General features: G+C 44.3%; 1 protein-coding gene across 26 annotated transcripts in view; it reads left to right on the top strand.

Annotated features, from left to right (window-relative positions):
• Positions 1-17,593, top strand: part of ANK3 (ankyrin 3) — a 1,328,922-nt gene that overhangs the window by 759,487 nt on the left and 551,842 nt on the right. For 3 of the 26 annotated variants that reach the window (XM_063961771.1, XM_063961769.1, XM_063961768.1), the window contains exon 1: positions 12,848-13,047. The exons of 19 other annotated variants lie outside the window; for them this stretch is intronic. In XM_063961771.1, the coding sequence (XP_063817841.1) occupies positions 12,934-13,047 (114 nt within the window). In that variant the 5' untranslated portion in view covers positions 12,848-12,933. Of the gene's footprint in view, positions 1-12,846; positions 13,048-17,593 lie in introns of those variants that run through there. 4 more of the 26 variants (XM_063961772.1, XM_063961770.1, XM_063961781.1 and 1 more) reach the window with 3 other exon arrangements.

The raw sequence follows: 17,593 nt of genomic DNA, 5'->3' as shown, positions 1-17,593 counted from the left end.
GCAGGCAGGAGAGGCGCGGCTTCGGGTGGCTGGGCGGCGGATCGCGATCGACTGGTCGCATGTCCGCGATCGACCAGTCGATCGCGATCGACTGTTTGGCCACCCCTGCCCTAAGCTGTAGTGAACAGTATGTAACATGTAGAGCCAGCTGACCAGTGCAATATACATGATCCAGTGTCAGGTAGCAATGTACTGTACTGTACATTACTGAGTGCCATATCTGATGGCCAGTGTAATATACAAAGCCCAGAAGAGGAATAAACAGAAATAGTACATGCTATCTATGTTGCATCCCCACCTAATTAAATATACAGTATGTGCTGCGGGCTCTGTAGCAGCAACTCAATAGCAATAAACAATCTCTATTCCAATAACCTTCTCCACTCAATTCACTCTGCCCACCAGGAAATGTAATCTATATATCACATTAGCTACCAAAGAACAGAATTTACATATCTCACTGCACATTAGAGGATGGCATCTGTAATATACACTGGCCATCTGACACTGAACTATACATGTTGTACTAGTCAATTGGCTCTACATATCAAACACTGAACCCTGTGCAGTATATTCCACTGTCTACAGCAACTGGAATCTGTACAATAAATAGGGCCCGGTTCCTAGTGACTAGTGTAATATCACTTTGACCATTCCTTTGTAACCATTGTATAAGAAAGTGCTTATTCCCTGGTTGCTAATTTCCTAGTTGTAATTGTGTTACATAGGGTCTAATTCTGAGTTGATCGCAGCAGCAAATTTGTTAGCAGTTGGGCAAAACCATGTGCACTGCAGGGGAGGCAGATATAACATGTGCAGAGAGAGTTAGATTTGGGTGTGGTGTGTTCAAACTGAAATCTAAATTGCAGTGTAAAGATAAAGCAGCCAGTATTTACCCTGCACAGAAACAAAATAACCCTCCCAAATCTAACTCTCTCTGCACATGTTATATCTGCCCCCCCTGCAGTGCACATGGTTTTGCCCAACTGCTAACAAAGTTCCTGCTGCGATTAACTCCCATAATGCAGAGTTATGCCGCAAGGGTGGGCCTACAATGATATGATATGGGATGAGCACCCCCACCCTGCCCACCTACACCTTCCCTACTTTAGATCTCCAGGAGCTCAGCCCCCCCACTAAGTGTATGGTGTCTACTCTATACCCTGTAAAAGGAAGAAACTGTATGGATATGAAATCATGAACAACCATATTGAACTATCTATAAATATCTGTAGGTTCCTGTTTAATGCCTCATGACTGCCACCGGTGTTTACACATTCATACTTTCTAACTGTCCTGATTTTCACAGGATAGTCCTGTCTTTTGGGCACTGTTCCGCAGTCCCAACTGCAGGCCGCAGTGTCCCATCATGGGGGCAGGGGGCAGTTGTCTCTCACTCACTGTTCTGCTTAGCATAGCAGCGGTGAATAGATGCTGTGCTCATGTGTACAGCGTCTATTCACGGGAGACAGTAGGGCTGGGACGGGATGTAGTTATGTGACCGCCGGTCACATTACCTCCCCCTACATCCCACACCCCCAAAATCCCGACAGTCAACATGCTGACCAATAGGGACTACTCCCACTCGTGGGTATCCACAACACCCATAGAGTGGGAATAGAACTTGTGGTGACCGCAGGTCACCACCGAGCCCACAGCGTAGCGAGCGCCGCCAACATTCCACTAACAGGATCACGACGGAGGAGTGCTGATGCGCAATACATACCCAGCTGGGACCATGCCAGTAGCTCACAGAGTGCTAGGCAGACACCCACAGTGACAAAAACGGGAGGCGTAGCTTGCAATCGCAGCATTCACACAAAGCCAAGCCACCTCTTGCTAAGGCCACACCCCCTTTTTGGGCATGCGCAAACTGCGTGCAGGAGTCCTACGGTGATGATCCAGAATGTTGGGAGGTATATGCGCATGCAGTATTCTGTTAATCACTCTCGTGTATTTATATAAAAATAAGATTGATTGTACTTATCTGTTTAGCAACCTAATGCGGCAATTTCCCCTTTACTGGTAGACTTTGTCTAAGCTTCTGTATGATTTGTAGCCATTAGTGTTGGTTTTCCTCTAAAATGAACAGCCTGGAAATTAAAGACTTAAAACCACAGTATGAGAAGTTATCATTGGTGCACATCAATCTGCTCTTCTCACAAACCTGCACAATGGGGGTAATTCCGAGTTGATCGCAGCATCAAATTTGTTAGCCGTTGGGCTAAACCATATGCACTGCAGGGGGGACAGATATAACATATGCAGAGAGAATTAGATTTGGGTGGGGTGTGTTCAATCTGCAATCTAAATTGCAGTGTAAAAATAAAGCAGCCAGTATTTACCCTGCACAGAAACAAAATAACCCACCCAAACCCTGCAGATGATAAATTTGCGCCCTCTCTCCCATTTTTGATAAAGGGATAGTGCGCACCGTAGGCGTGAGCCACATGAAAGGGGTGTGGTCTCATAAGGAAAGGGCATGGCAACACAATAGCACCCCAAATTCAAATTACGCCACACAGTAGCACAATCTTTTTACATTACTCCGCACATAGGTGGTCATTCCGAGTTGATCGGTAGCTGCTTTCATTCGCAGCGATCAGGCAAAAAAACGGCAGTTCTGCAAATGCGTATGCGGCGCAATGCACATGCACGTCATACTCTTACAACGAACGATGTAGTTTCACACAAGGTCTAGCGAAGCTTTTCAGTCGCACTGCTGACCGCAGAGTGATTGACAGGAAGTGGGTGTTTCTGGGTGTCAACTGACCATTTTCAGGGAGTGAGTGAAAAAACGCACGCGTGCCAGATAAAAATGCAGGCGTGACTGGTGAAACGTAGGCGTGGCTGGCCGAACTCAGGGCGTGTTCGTGACGTCAAAACAGGAACTAAATAGTCTGCAGTGATCGCAGTCTAGGAGTAGGTCAGGAGCTACTCTGAAGCTGCACAAAATTATTTTGTAGCCGCTCTGCGATCCTTTCGTTCGCACTTCTGCTAAGCTAAGATACACTTCCAGAGGGCGGCGGCTTAGCGTTTGCACTTTGCACGGCTGCTAAAAGCAGCTAGTGAGTGAACAACTCGGAATGAGGGCAATAAGGTCTAATTCAGAGTTGATCGCAGCAGCAAATTTGTTAGCAGATGGGCAAAACCATGGTCCTCATTCCGAGTTGATCGGTCGCAAGGCGAATTTAGCAGAGTTACACACGCTAAGCCGCCGCCTACTGGGAGTGTATCTTAGCATCTTAAAATTGCGACCGATGTATTCGCAATATTGCGAGCACAAACTACTTAGCAGTTTTAGAGTAGCTCCAGACTTACTCTGCCTGTGCGATCAGTTCAGTGCTTGTCGTTCCTGGTTTGACGTCACAAACACACCCAGCGTTCGCCCAACCACTCCCCCGTTTCTCCGGCCACTCCTGCGTTTTTTCCGGAAACGGTTGCGTTTTCAGCCACACGCCCATAAAACGCCGTGTTTCCGCCCAGTAACACCCATTTCCTGTCAATCACATTACGTTCGCCGGAGCGATGAGAAAGCCGTGAGTAAAAATACTTTCTTCATAGCAAAGATACTTGGCGCAGTCGCAGTGCGAATATTGCGCATGCGCACTAAGCGGAATTTCACTGCGATGCGATGAAAAATACCGAGCGAACGACTCGGAATGAGGGCCCATGTGCACTGCAGGGGGGGGTCAGATATAACATGTGCAGAGAGAATTATATTTGGGTGGGGTGTGTTCAAACTGAAATCTAAATTTCATTGTAAAAATAAAGCAGCCAGTATTTACCCTGCACAGAAACAATATAACCCCCCCAAATCTAACTCTCTATACACATATTATATCTGCCACACATGGTTTTGCCAAACTTCTAACAAATTTGTTGCTGCGATCAACTCTGAATTACCCCCCTAGGGCCTAAATCAGAGTTGATCGCAGCAGCAAATTTGTTAGCAGTTGGGCAAAACCACGTGCACTGCGCGGGGGGGGGCAGATATAACATGTGCAGAGAGAGTTAAAGGCCCCATACACTAGGACGATAATGCCCGATTTCATCCGATTTCGGCCATTTGGCCCGTTACATCGTGTGAAATCGGGCATTTTGGAGGTGTTTCCGATCCGATGCGCGTTCCCGTGAGCATCGGATCGGAACCTCCAGATTGAATGTGCTGCACATTTAATCATGTCTGACCCCGCAGGCATGGCTGGGATCGCCAGGGATCGCCCAAGATACACTGTATGCAAAAGGACAGCATACAATGTATTTTGGGCGATCCTGCCCCCAGGAGGCTGCCGGGGTGATCGCCTGCGACATGTCAGACGGACTTGTCACGTAAGTGTATGGGGCCCTTTAGATTTGGGTGTGGTGTGTTCAAACTGAAATCTAAATTGCAGTGTAAAAATAAAGCAGCAGGTATTTACCCTGCACAGAAACAAAATAACCCACCCAAATCTAACTCTCTCTGCACATGTTATATCTGCCCACCCTGTAGTGCACATGGGCCCTCATTCTGAGTTGTTCGCTCGCTAGCTGCTTTTAGCAGCCGTGAAAACGCTAAGCCGCCGCCCTCTGGGAGTGTATCTTAGCTTAGCAGAAGTGCGAACGAAAGGATCGCAGCGCTGCTACAAAAAAAGATTGTGCAGTTTCTGAGCAGCTCCAGACCTACTCCTAGCTTGCGATCATTTCAGACTATTTAGTTCCTGTTTTGACGTCACAAACACGCCCTGCGTTTGGCCAGCCACTCCCCCGTTTCCCCAGGCACGCCTGCATTTGTATCTGACACACCTGCGTTTTTCCACACACTCCCCGAAAACGGTCAGTTACCTCCCAGAAACACCCACTTCCTGTCAATCACTCTGCGGCCGGCAGTGCGACTGAAAAGCGTCGCTAGACCTTGTGTGAAACTACTTCGGATGTTGTGAAAGTACGTCGCGCATACCGATTTTTTTTTGCCTGATCGCTGCGCAGCGACCAAAAACAGCTAACAAACAACTCGGAATGACCACCATGGTTTGGCCAACTGCTAACAAATTTGTTGCTGCGATCAACTCTGAATTACCCCCATAGGGGGAAATGTACTTAGCAGTGATAAATGTGGAGAAGTGAGCCAGTGGAAAAGTTGCCCTTGGCAACCAATCAGCTGCTCTGCATAATTTTAAAGTATGGAAATTATAAATGTTACTTCAATGCTGATTGGTTGCAATGGGCAACTTCTCCACTGGCTCACTTCTCAGCTCTTTTCACTGCTTAATACATATCCCCCATAGTGCCCCTGATTCTACACCATATAGTAGTGCCCGTTATTCACGTTATGACACACAGTTGCGCCCCTTATACATAATACCCACAGTATTACTCCTTATGCACATTATGTCCACAATAATAGTAGTGCCCCTTATACACATTATGTTCACAATAGTAGTGCCCCTTACACATAATGTCTATACACACACACACACACACACATATACACACACACACACACACACACACACACATATACACACAGTATGTATACAAATACAAACCACTTCCCCGGAGTGCCTAGCCCTAACGCTCCCTCCCCGCAACCTAACTCTAACTTCTCTGCAGCCTAACCCACCCCCTGCAGCCTAACCCTCCCCGGTTGTACCTAAGCCCTAAACTCCCCTTCCCACAGCCTAAACCTAACCCTCCCACCCCAGCAGCCTAATCCTCCCCAGGGGTGGAAGCCATAACCCCCCCTCCCGGCAACCTAACCGAAACCCTTCCTTCCACGCAGCCTGACCCTAACCACCCCCCGCAGCCTAATACTAACCCCCACCCCCCTGGAGCATAACCCTAACCTCCCCCACCCAAACCTAACCCTCCCACCCCCACAGCCTAACCTCACCATGGGTGCCTAGCCATAACCCCCCTTCCCACAGCCTAATCCTCCCCCCCCCCGCAGTCTAAACTTAACACACATCAACCCCCCTGACCCCTCCCCCACCACACACACACACACACACACACACACACACACACACACACACACGTGTGCTTGATAGGGATCCTGGCACCAGCATTTCGATCCATGTTCCCATTTTGGATCTGACTACCGGGATGACGAACGCCGGTATCCTGACTGCATCCCCTGTAAGGGATGCAGTCAATTTACAGACAGTCAAAATACTGACGGTCAAAATACCGACAACAAATGACCGACGGTCAAAATTCCAACACGGTCAAAATCCCGACATGGTCAAAATACCGGCATTTAAAATACCAACAAGGTAAAAATACCGACATTTATAATGTCGACAGGTCAAACAGTAGACATGAGTTTTTTCATGAGTTTTTAATTGAAAGTGACTGGTTCATACTTTACCATCCCAGTGGACCTGGAGGGGGAATATAATAGTGTGCCGAGAGCAGAGAGGCACCGTGCCCAAAGCATGGCGAGCGTAGAGAGCCATGCGAGGGGACGCGGCACACTTATATTGTGTCCATGTCGACCTATGTCATCATGCACACCCCAAAAAAAGTTAAAAAATTGTGTCGCTTTTTGACCTGTCGACATTTTAAATGTCAGTATTTTGACCTTCTCTGTATTTTAAATGTCGGTATTTTGTCCATGTCGTGATTTTGACCTTGTCGGGTTTTGGTCATCGGTCAATTGCTGTTGGGATTTTGACAGTCGGGATTTTGATTGTAGGTATTTCATACCGAACCCCCTGTAATGTATAGTACAGACCCCATGCTCCAATAAATAGCACAGATTCAAACGCCCTCCAACATTTCTCTTGTTACAGTACTTACCTGCTCTCTATTTCTCCTGTCTTCTCCCTGTGCTGCTTCTCACAGGCTGGTCTCTTGCTTGCTGGCTCAGGCTGCTGCTCTTCCTGGATATGAGACTTCCTCATGCTGTCTCATAGCCCTGCGAGGAGGGGGACTCAGGCTGGGGAAAATAGTGATCATTGAGTCTGTCAGTGTCACATTCAGGCTGGGTGCACCCCCACTTCCCATGGCTTTAAAGCAGCTGTGTCCTTCAAGGAATTACCTGGCTCCTGGACCAAACCTCTGTGCTTGATAGCACCTGCCACGGCTGTAAGTTTGGGGGGGAGGGGGGAAATGTGGTGCTATTTGCTGCAACATTCAGCCTAGTGGGGGAGGGGGGAGCCGTTCTAAAGGCGGTAGCTGCAAGCTCCAGCTCCCTTTTTCTAACTTGTAAGGGCACAGCAGCTGCAGCAGCACTTCCTGGCTCTGCAGGCTCAGCCTAACTGGGAGAGCCGATGCAGGCAGCACATATGCTGCTTAATGAACAGTAGTCTTCAAAGCGCTTCCTGCAGAGCAGAGAGAGCGCCTCTCCAGCCTGGTGCCTCCCAGCTTTGCATCCCTTTGCTGAGCGGGTCGCGTCGGCCCTGCTGTTAGCATCAAGAAAGTGTAAGACACTGTGAACATGATCATTATCTGAAAGCACAGGTAGGTGATACTTGCCAGCCTATAGGCAGCCACCTCCCGCAGAGGGCAGTCAGGCCCTATAAAGTGGGCAGGGTGGGGACGTGATGTTATGCTTACCTCACTATAGTCTCACCCCGATTATACAGTTCCGTGATTGGGGAATTCTGAGGTGGGGCAGGGTCCATTATCACACGACTCACCATGGATGGCCTCTGAGAGAGCCACCCGAGAGTCTGGAGTCTCCCTGATATTATAGGAGAGTAGGCAAGTATGATGTATATGACCAAATTTCTAAGAATTTTAGAGGAATATGTATCAAACCTCGTAAAGGTTTGAACAAATCAGTTTATCACTAACCTTTATCAAGTACACTGCATAGTATTTTTTCGGTTGGGGAGTGGCCACACCTCCCAGATTTGTCCACATCCCCAGGAACCCTGTCAGAAAGTTGTCCACTTCTCCACTCTTTAGAATGCTTGATACTTTTCCCCTATAATCCTTTGTTTGGGATGCCGCACTATCCATGTAAGGATGGTGGGGGTCATCATTCCAATTGGTTATCTACCATCTCTGAACAATCCATTTGGGTATGGATCGTTGGGTCGACTCAACTTAGGTAGACAGTCATTGGGTCGACCATGGAAGGTTGACATGCATTAGGCCAACAGGGGCAATAGGTCGACATGTACTAGGTCAAAAGGTCGACATGGGTTTTTGGATTTTTTTGTGTCGTTTTCTTTGTAAAGTGACGGGGGAACCCAAGTTAGTGCACCATGTCCCCTCGCATGGCTCGCTTAGCCCGCCTTGCTTCGGGCAAGGTGCCTCGCTCCGTGCTGCGGTTGGCACAGGTTACCGTTCTCAATTGTAGTCCACGTGAATCGTCAAGTATGAAAAAGTAAAAAAAAATTAAAACAGTGAAAACCCCATGTTGACCTTTTGACCTGTCGACCTAGTACATGTCGACCTAACGTCCACATCGACCTATTGACCACGTCAACCTAATGCATGTCGACCTTCGGTGGTCGACCTAACGACCGTATCCCATCCATTTAGATCTGTTATCCTTGACGATATCACACATTGGTTGGAAAAGTGTTGTCTCAAATTGTCAGTTGCGGGTGTTTTCAGGAACAGAGTGCCTGCTCTGTCAGACATTTACTGAACAGTAACTTTATGGCATCACTAGACAGAAGATAAAATCTCTTGCTCATGGTCACGGTGACACTTGCTCTGGCATTTAGCCCTAGTTCTTTCAGAAATTTGCTCAGAAATTCTCGCTTAGATCCTAAAACATTCAGTGCAGATTTACATGAAATCCAGCTTCCTATACACAGGGTCGCAGAGAGTAATCTTGGGCCATGGGGGGTCATTCCGAGTTGTTTGCTCGCTAGCAGTTTTTAGCAGCCGTGCAAATGCTATGCCGCCGCCCACTGGGAGTGTATTTTAGCTTAGCAGAAGTGCGAGCGAAAGGATCGCAGAGCGGCTACAAAATAATTTTGTGCAGTTTCAGAGTAGCTTCAGACCTACTCAGCGCTTGTGATCACTTCAGACTATTCAGTTCCTGTTTTGACGTCACAAACACACCCTGCGTTCGCCCAGCCACGCCTGCGTTTTTCCTGGCACGCCTGCGTTTTTACGAACACTCCCTGAAAACGGTCTGTTGACACCCAGAAACGCCCTCTTCCTGTCAATCACTCTGCGGCCAGCAGTGCGACTGAAAAGCTTCGCTAGACCTTATGTGAAACTACATCGTTCGTTGTAATAGTACGACGCGCGTGCGCATTGTGCCGCATACGCATGCGCAGAAGTGCTGATTTTTTGCCTGATCGCTGCGCAGCGACCGAAAGCAGCTAGCGATAAAATCGGAATGACCATAATGGTGCGGCTGCTCCTGGGACCCCTCCAAACTGATGCATATTTATTTTCCTTTATGGCCTGTACAACACTGTTTCTTACTGAATGATTGCTTTTGTAGATGCATTTGTATCAGTGTAGAAGCTATGTAACATCTTACAGCCGCACATACTGTACGTATTTAGCAAGTTTTGTTACTGTTTTTTTTTTTTTGTTTATTTACAAAAACAGAAACAATTTACTTTATTTTTATGTCTCTTGAGGATTCAGTACAAAGCTTGTTTGTCTTAAGCCCCCTTAAGCAATTGATCAAACTCCCTAGATTTTTTTCTGACGTACAAAGTTTCATAGGAGGCTGAAAATCCTATTATGCACACACTATTCTTTTTTTTTTTTTTTAAATCAAGCATTTTTTTTATTAACATTTTTAGTAAACAATACAAAACAACAACAACAACAACCACCATGTAATCAATAGCAAAGTAAACAGAACATAAGTGCAGAAAGTGCATTGTAGTTAGAAACCAGTTACAGGCACTAGAAGGGAGAGAGGACGGAGCCTGGCAGGGGGGGACACCCAGTGATGGCCGGGAGCCGCTGCGGGAGAGAGGACGGAGCCTGGCCCGGGGGGAATGGGGGACCTCCGTCATAGAGGTACCTGTGCTCTGCTGCCCCTATAGCCCGCCGCCCCGCTCCCCCATCTCATCTCCTCAATCCGACTTTTTTTAAAGTCGGATTGAAATTGTCGGAAACGGGGCCAAAACCTGTCTGATTTGGCCCAGTTACTGACAGAAGCACGCGGATCGCAGGCTATTCCGACAGCGGAATGAGGCCTGATTGAATAGGTCGGAACCCCTTCCGACCTATTCCAGTCGGAAACTGCCGTCTTTATGACAAGATGGCAGTGTCCGACTCTAATTGAATATACCCCTATATCGTTAAACGATATAGTGTTTAACGATAGAGGGGGTAATTCAGAGTTGATTGCAGATGTGCTAAATTTAGCACGTCTACGATCATTTTCTCTGACGTGCATGGGGACGCCCAGCACAGGGCCAGTCCGCCCGCATGCCAGTAACGTTCAGTGACATCACGATAACGTTCAGTGACGTCACCACCAGCATACCCGAACATGCAGCACAGCGTGACATTGACGAGTAAAGCTGCATGTCAGCTCAATATTGGTGATTGCTGAACGACGTGCGGGAGCATACATTGTTCAGCGTTCACCAATATTACCCCCATACACACTGGACAATTTCAGCCAAAAAATAAATGATAACGGCATTTATATTGTTATTGTTTATTTTTTAGCCAGTAAATAGTCTATGGCAGGTGAGGCAGTGCCCCACCTTCTTATCTTTTTCACACATCTCTGATCAACACTCACCAAATTTCAAGGAGTTTCTACCTCTGCACCTGTGTATAATGCCCAGATGAACCCTTTGGCTCATATATTGTGTGTAAATCTGGCTCTGGTACTAGCCAGTGCCTCCTGAGCCATTTATAGTACCTCACCGCACGTCTTTAGCCTACCCATAAGCAGGAAGTAAATAGTGAATTGTTCCAATACAGCAATAGAGGACTGGGTGTGGCAGAAATGTGCTAGCTCTATAATAATAAAAGGCACTGTAGTGACTTTTTAGACTCGGGGGAATTTTTTTTTCCACCTGGCTGGAGGCAGGAGAAAAAATTCCCCGATAACTGACCCGCGGGTCACTTTATGCGTAAAAAAAAGGTGACTCAATTGAAATGCCCGATAACACCATCAGGCAACAACTTGCGGTGTGTCCGAACTGAAATCTAAATTGCAATGTAAAAATAAAGCTATCCTGCATCTGTGGGCTACATGCAAAAGCAGCCAGTATTTACACTGCATGCAAAAAACATATGTAATACAAAATATTTAAGATAGATACACATATATATCATTCGCATGTACAGTCTCGGACTGCATAAGGGTACTGATTAATACTTCATACATAATCGCTTTTAAGAAAGACTGCTCAAAGAACATATTTCCGTGGCAAAAAACTAGGCATATTATATTCTTTAATTTGCCATAATATTGTTGTTTTGTTTTACAAATTGACAAGCGATCGAAAATCTATTGCTTCTTTTCTCATGGTCCCTGTTGTTTTTGTACTCACTATGACCTAGTTGATGCCTAACAGTTGGTAAAATCAATTTTTCATCTGGATTAAAAGTATTTGGATGAAGCAGTTACTGCTACATGGATATTAGGAGGTTTATTGGTCTAGTGTTACATATACGCAGACATCTGGATACAAACCAAGCCGAGATTAACCAGACTCAACATCCTGACGGTATACCCAATCTTGATGAAAAGTGGAATAGTCTAAGCTCCGCTCATTATGTATCCCCGGGATCAAATAGATATATATTTATTTTTAGGGTAGATTTCTGTTTTCTAAACACCACTATAATCCAGAAAGGAATAAAATCTCTTTATGCGGAGGAGAATAATAATAATAATAATAATAATAATAATAATAATAATAATAATAAAAGAACAATTTACCATTTTAGTGCAAAACTGTTTTGGAGCGGCCTATTTAATTATTGACATTCAGTAGCACAATTTTTGTTGGGTTCTGTGTACATTCCATTAATAGCTGCAGCTCCAGGGCCAATGTACTGCTATTTATATTCACATGATGAATATTCAATAGCTACAGATGCCGAGGACTCAGGTGGTAAATATATATTGAGGTGATTGAAGGAGACCTCAATGCAACTCATTAATCCGTTAGCATCAGTGGATGACTGTGAAGAATAGCGCAAAGGGTAAAGAAATGATTAAATCCCCTGTTGGAATTGTGCTTCTCTTATACAGTAGCATAGCCAGATTATTTTTGCTGCAGTGTTGATTTGCTTGGAGTGTGTCTGTCTGTGTGCAGATTCCTCTAAGACACAAAATGCTTAATTCCACACCTCCCCCTGTGTGTTGTCATTGTGGAGAGAGGCAGCATGGAGCACACACAGGGTTAAATGAGAGCCTCACATTGTGCTCTACATAATGCAGCACAGAAGCTGTGCGAGAAAATAATTCTTCTTTCATTTTTGTGTGTTGTACATTGCTCTGTTCTTCATCAACAGCTGTTTCACAGTGGGAAGCTACAGTAGACCTCCACCTTGGGTTCATAGACTGGTGTAATAAAGGACATGTTTTGGTGAGGACAAAGTGCATGTTGTAGCTGCCTCCAGCTCCTGGACTGGGAAGCAGATAGTAATGCTGGATCCTTGCCTGATCAGCCCCCACTTTACTGTTCTTCTGCATAGAAGCATCATTAGGAGCAATCCCCCTTTGCTGGGATCACTTAGGCACTTCCAGCTGGTGGCAGAGGGTTACAGTTACCATCCAGCACACACCGCTTCAGCTGCCCTTCCCACTGTACAATGACTGGGAATGCTTCAGGTGCTGGAAGGTAAAGGAGGAGATGTGAGCGCTGGGTATTTACATGGTACCTCTCTCCATCCTGAGCCTGCGTACTGGGCGTTCTGCTCTCTCTCTCTCTCTCTCTCTCTCTCTCTCTCCATTTATTGGAGTCCTTACTGTGAAGCTGGATAGAAGGTACAAAAGGGGCTACAACCTTTTCCAAGGAAACCTTGTTTCATGGGATATTCTTTCTCACAATGGCTCATGCAGCTTCCCAGTTAAAGAAAAACAGGGATCTGGACATTAATGCAGAGGAGGATAGTAAGGAGAAAAAGAGGCACAGGAAGCGCTCCAGGGATCGGAAGAAAAAGGTATTATTTCTGCATATGACAAATGGGTGCCTGGATGTTGTTATCACATGTGCACAATCAGCTTAGCATGGGCCACAGACCACATTCACTCTTACAGACTACTGCAGTGATGATGCAGAAGGTGTGTGTCCTTTACACACATGTCAGTCTTCTTCATGGGATTCACAAGCATCCAATTCCCACTTCAGTGGTTCACATCTACAGTGCCCATATGCAGCCTGCTAAATGCTTTTCCTGAAATGTGTAAATTAGCATGTTTTTCTGTTCAGATACATGTATGTATGTATGTATGTGTGTATGTGTATATATATATATATATATATATATATATATACACACACACACATATATACACACACGCACACATACGTATACACACACATACTAAAGATGCATGTCCGTACTGCCCCACTGGTAGTAAATAATGTATGTATATCTTGTTTAATGTGGATGTGTAGAAGTATGTGTATATGTATGTATGTATATATATATATATATATATATTAATTAATAAATCAAAATTAATTAAATAGTGTCCAATTTATTAGCACTCCTCCCATTGACAAAGGGAGGCTGCCAGTCTCCGAGATATATATGTTGGTGTGTGTGTATGTACAGTAACTATATATTTATATATATATATATATATATATACCACTCCACCACAGTGACCTCATTCCAAAGTGTTCCGAATGGCAATACAATTGTACTTGAGTGACGTGAATTTTTTTGACACTGTTGCTAAATTATTCACGTCAGTCAGTGCTTGTAAGAGCCAGTTGTATAGCCTGCTTCTTTTTTTGGTCTGTTGGTGTCACAGTCACATCCTGGGACAAAGGGCAATTAAAATGCATGTTCCCATAGAGAATTGTGTGTATGCAGGCAGTGAGGACTTCTGTCCCCCAATCTTATAGATAAGGCCCAACAGCAATTCACTCTCATCAGATGCAATTAATAAGTATTGACCAATAGGCCATAGCAGTAGACTAGGCAGGGCAATCTGCTGCTATAGTGATTTTTTTTATGATCCTTTGTGATATTCCCTGAAGGACAGATAATCCTAATTTACTGAGAGCATTGATGCACGAGTTCCTCCACTGACATGTAGATATGCTGCAGTAAATGTACAGCTCCTGTTGTAGCACATAAGGCTTAGCCTGCTACTGTATATACTGTCAGCTTTGTATATACTGTCACTTCACAAAATCCACCACAGGAAACAATTTTCTATTGTGTGTATTGGCTTCAGGTGCTGACTTTTGGAATCTCTCCATAGTTCAGATGCTCCCATTGTTATACATATAGTTCATACTTTGCTGATATTAATTATTAGATGTAAAGGCCGTAAGACTGGAATTGTGTATTGGGAAGGTATCACAGGACTGGGCTTCCTTGGCTAATCAATGTGGTAGACCCTTAATTGTGTTCAGAGTAAGCATCTCTCCATATATAATCTGTATATTTATTGACAGACATATTGGGAATAAGAGAACGACTGGCATAGCATTGTGATTTCAAAGAACAAATGCTGGACATTGCACTGATTCATTTGTGCATGCATGCCATTGATTTCCTAGATTACCACTTCTGGTAACCACAATCTATATACTGTAACGTTTAACAAACATGCATACACGTGTTTAGTGCTCAAGTATGTGTATGTGTAATGGATACGGAGAGTAAGCACCAGCTTCAGCAATTGTAGTTTGGACAGCTCCAACTAATTTATTGAGTCATGGGCCAAATCACTTGATACCACAGTTAGATTTTATGTTTAACTCTTATGCAATGCTACAGCATAAATTCCTTTCTTATGAAAGTTGAAAAATATTTAGCAGCTTGTGAACCCCCCCGATTCCAATGTTCACACTTACACCTTCTCTGCAGAGCCATGTCTGCTGCAAATAGTGACTGTTGCTGCAGAATATTTCTATTTTAAGCTATTTTGGTTGAAATGCATATTGAATGAATGATTTGCAAACTTTAAAAGAGTTATTGGAGCCGTGACTGAATTTAGGCTGTCATGTTCGGATTCAAACTGGCTTCTCCCCTTCTTTAGGCATTTTATCATTACCCTTAGACCACCTCCTCTATCTAGATGTGGAGGAAGAACTGAAAGGCTATAGATTGTGTTATGTAATGTCTTTGTCCTTCCAGCAGAGCTTTGTGCCTGGATACAGCTATTATATATGCGGCCTACAGACAATGCACAATAAAAATACATCCTACCCATATCCATCGCGACCGTCACTATGCTGACTGATCTCCATATTTACTTAATGAAGACAGCAGAGCTCATCGTATATCAGTATTTATATTACTGCTGCATATCCTAGGAAATCAGTCGTTGTACTGTTATATTCATAACTTGCGCGTCTTTTTATTTTTTTCATAAATTAAATAAAACAGCATCAATTAATGATGTAGTGGGTTAGGAAGAGCGTCAACTGGGTGCTACGGCATATGTTGGCGCTGTGTACTGAAATGTTAATAGATTGAGGCTGATGCACATCAGTTAATTGAATGTTCTCAGCAGTCGTAGTGCACAGATAATATAATGCACAACAGTACATTAAACATACATTTATGACAGTGTAAACCAATGGGTGTGGCTTGCACTTATGTACAAGTCAGCATTTTTTGTCCTGCAGTAAATCAAATATGCACTTTCTTAGCTTAGCCTAATGCTTTCTTAGAGAGTCATTATTCTCATCATTGTCTTCGCTGATATCTGTGGCTGGTGCTATTGTGATGAGTAGCTGCACGCCTGACTGCTGTATTTATGAACATGTGAACTCACTAAAGAGTCATTCTGTACATGATAACACAGTGTATAATTCAGTACTGTGGACAGATCAAGCAGCTAACAAGGGCCCAGATCTACTATATCCAACATGGAGGTGTGCTTAATGCAGAAAGTGTTTCCTGCAAGAAATACTGTGACTTTAGGTGAAGGACTCGTTAATGGCTGTAATGAACTTGGGATGAGATGCATAAATAAATATATATTCAGAAGGGAGTGATCAGGTGTGGATTAAGGTAAAGGGCAGGTGTTGTATACCTTGTAATATGGCAAGATTACATATCAATGTAACAGCTGTTTCAACTGGCATCTTTGAAAAATAATTGATCCCAATGGGATCAGTAGGGTGCTTACACACATTGTTTGTTCCTTTATAACTGTACGACAAAGCATGGGTGGAAAAAAATGGGAATACCTGGTCACCTGATATTTATCCTGCTGTTGTAACGATCAGTGGTAGCCAAAAGTTCTATGTTCTTTTACCTAGCAATTGCTGAAGTATAGCCCTGTAACTTCCATTATTTGCTCCCAAATGTTTCTCTTAAACTACTGGATTTAGAACACTACATACCCAGTATATTCTTAAACATGTAATTGCTTGTGGTGTACTGTATGTAACTGTTTATAGTTATATGCATTTTACTAATATATATATATTTATAATCTGCTCATCATATTACCCCTGGGACAAATCACTTTGTCATGGCTCGCCCAGTTCAGAAGAAAGGGAATCTGGGAGGGCTTGGTGAAATTTGTAAGTCTCCCGTAAATTCCATGGGAATTTGATTTGTATTGGTATATGGCATTATATTGCCATGAAGTGTGGCCATATTTCTTTTCTGTATAATTATGAGTATTACTTTTCTACTGACTCCACAGGGACTAACTAGTCTAGGAAAATATAGCATGGGCTATAAAGGGGGGTACTCATGGAGAGAGCCATGTTTAAAATCTAAGCGATCTGACTAGATTGCTTAGATTTTAAGCATGGATCCCTCGTGTGTATGTTCCCCAGCGATAGCAATGCATGTCCCCGCGCATCGCTAATGCCGGTGCTAGATTGAGCCTGCATGCAGGCTCAATCTAGCAGGTAGCTCACTTCAGCGCGGTGTGAAGTGAGCAGGCCCCCGTCATCCCCTCCCCTCGCTCAACACACACACATCACGCTGTGCTGAGCGGGGAGAGATGTGTGCTGAGCGGTCTGTGATAGATCGCTCAGCACACATCTCTAGGTGTGTACCCCCCTTAAGACCAGTTAGGGGTCCTCTGAAAAGGGCTTTCTTTATCATATCATTCATTGTAAGGTAGCAGCGGAAGGAGAGTCTACCTTTTATATGCAGATGGCCATTAACTGTATACACCTTTTACACTGCCGACCTGGGTCTCACCCGGTATTTTGAAAACTGGTGAGTCCCGGGTGAGACCCCGTTTACATTGCACCTCTGATCTTGATTTTTCCCAGGAAGGCCCCGTTTACAGTGAACCTGGGTCAACCCTATAAAACCTATGGACAAGGTCAAAAAAACTTATGGAAAAGAACACAAAAGTTGTTTCATTAATTTTTTTTTATTATTATTCCAAAAATATATTAAATTGAAACTTTTTTTTCCACACATTAACATCATGTGTGTATAGGAATGTGCTTTCCTAAAAGCCACATATATTACACTTTACAGCAAAATACTGTAAAAAAAAAAAAAAAATTACCTCGGCAATGAGGCATATTCAATTATGGCCCATTTC

Source organism: Pseudophryne corroboree, chromosome 3 (assembly GCF_028390025.1).
Source record: "Pseudophryne corroboree isolate aPseCor3 chromosome 3, aPseCor3.hap2, whole genome shotgun sequence".
NCBI classification, from domain to species: Eukaryota; Metazoa; Chordata; class Amphibia; order Anura; family Myobatrachidae; genus Pseudophryne; species Pseudophryne corroboree.
Note: the sequence above shows the minus strand (reverse complement) of the source record. Positions and strands in the feature narration are given on the sequence as shown.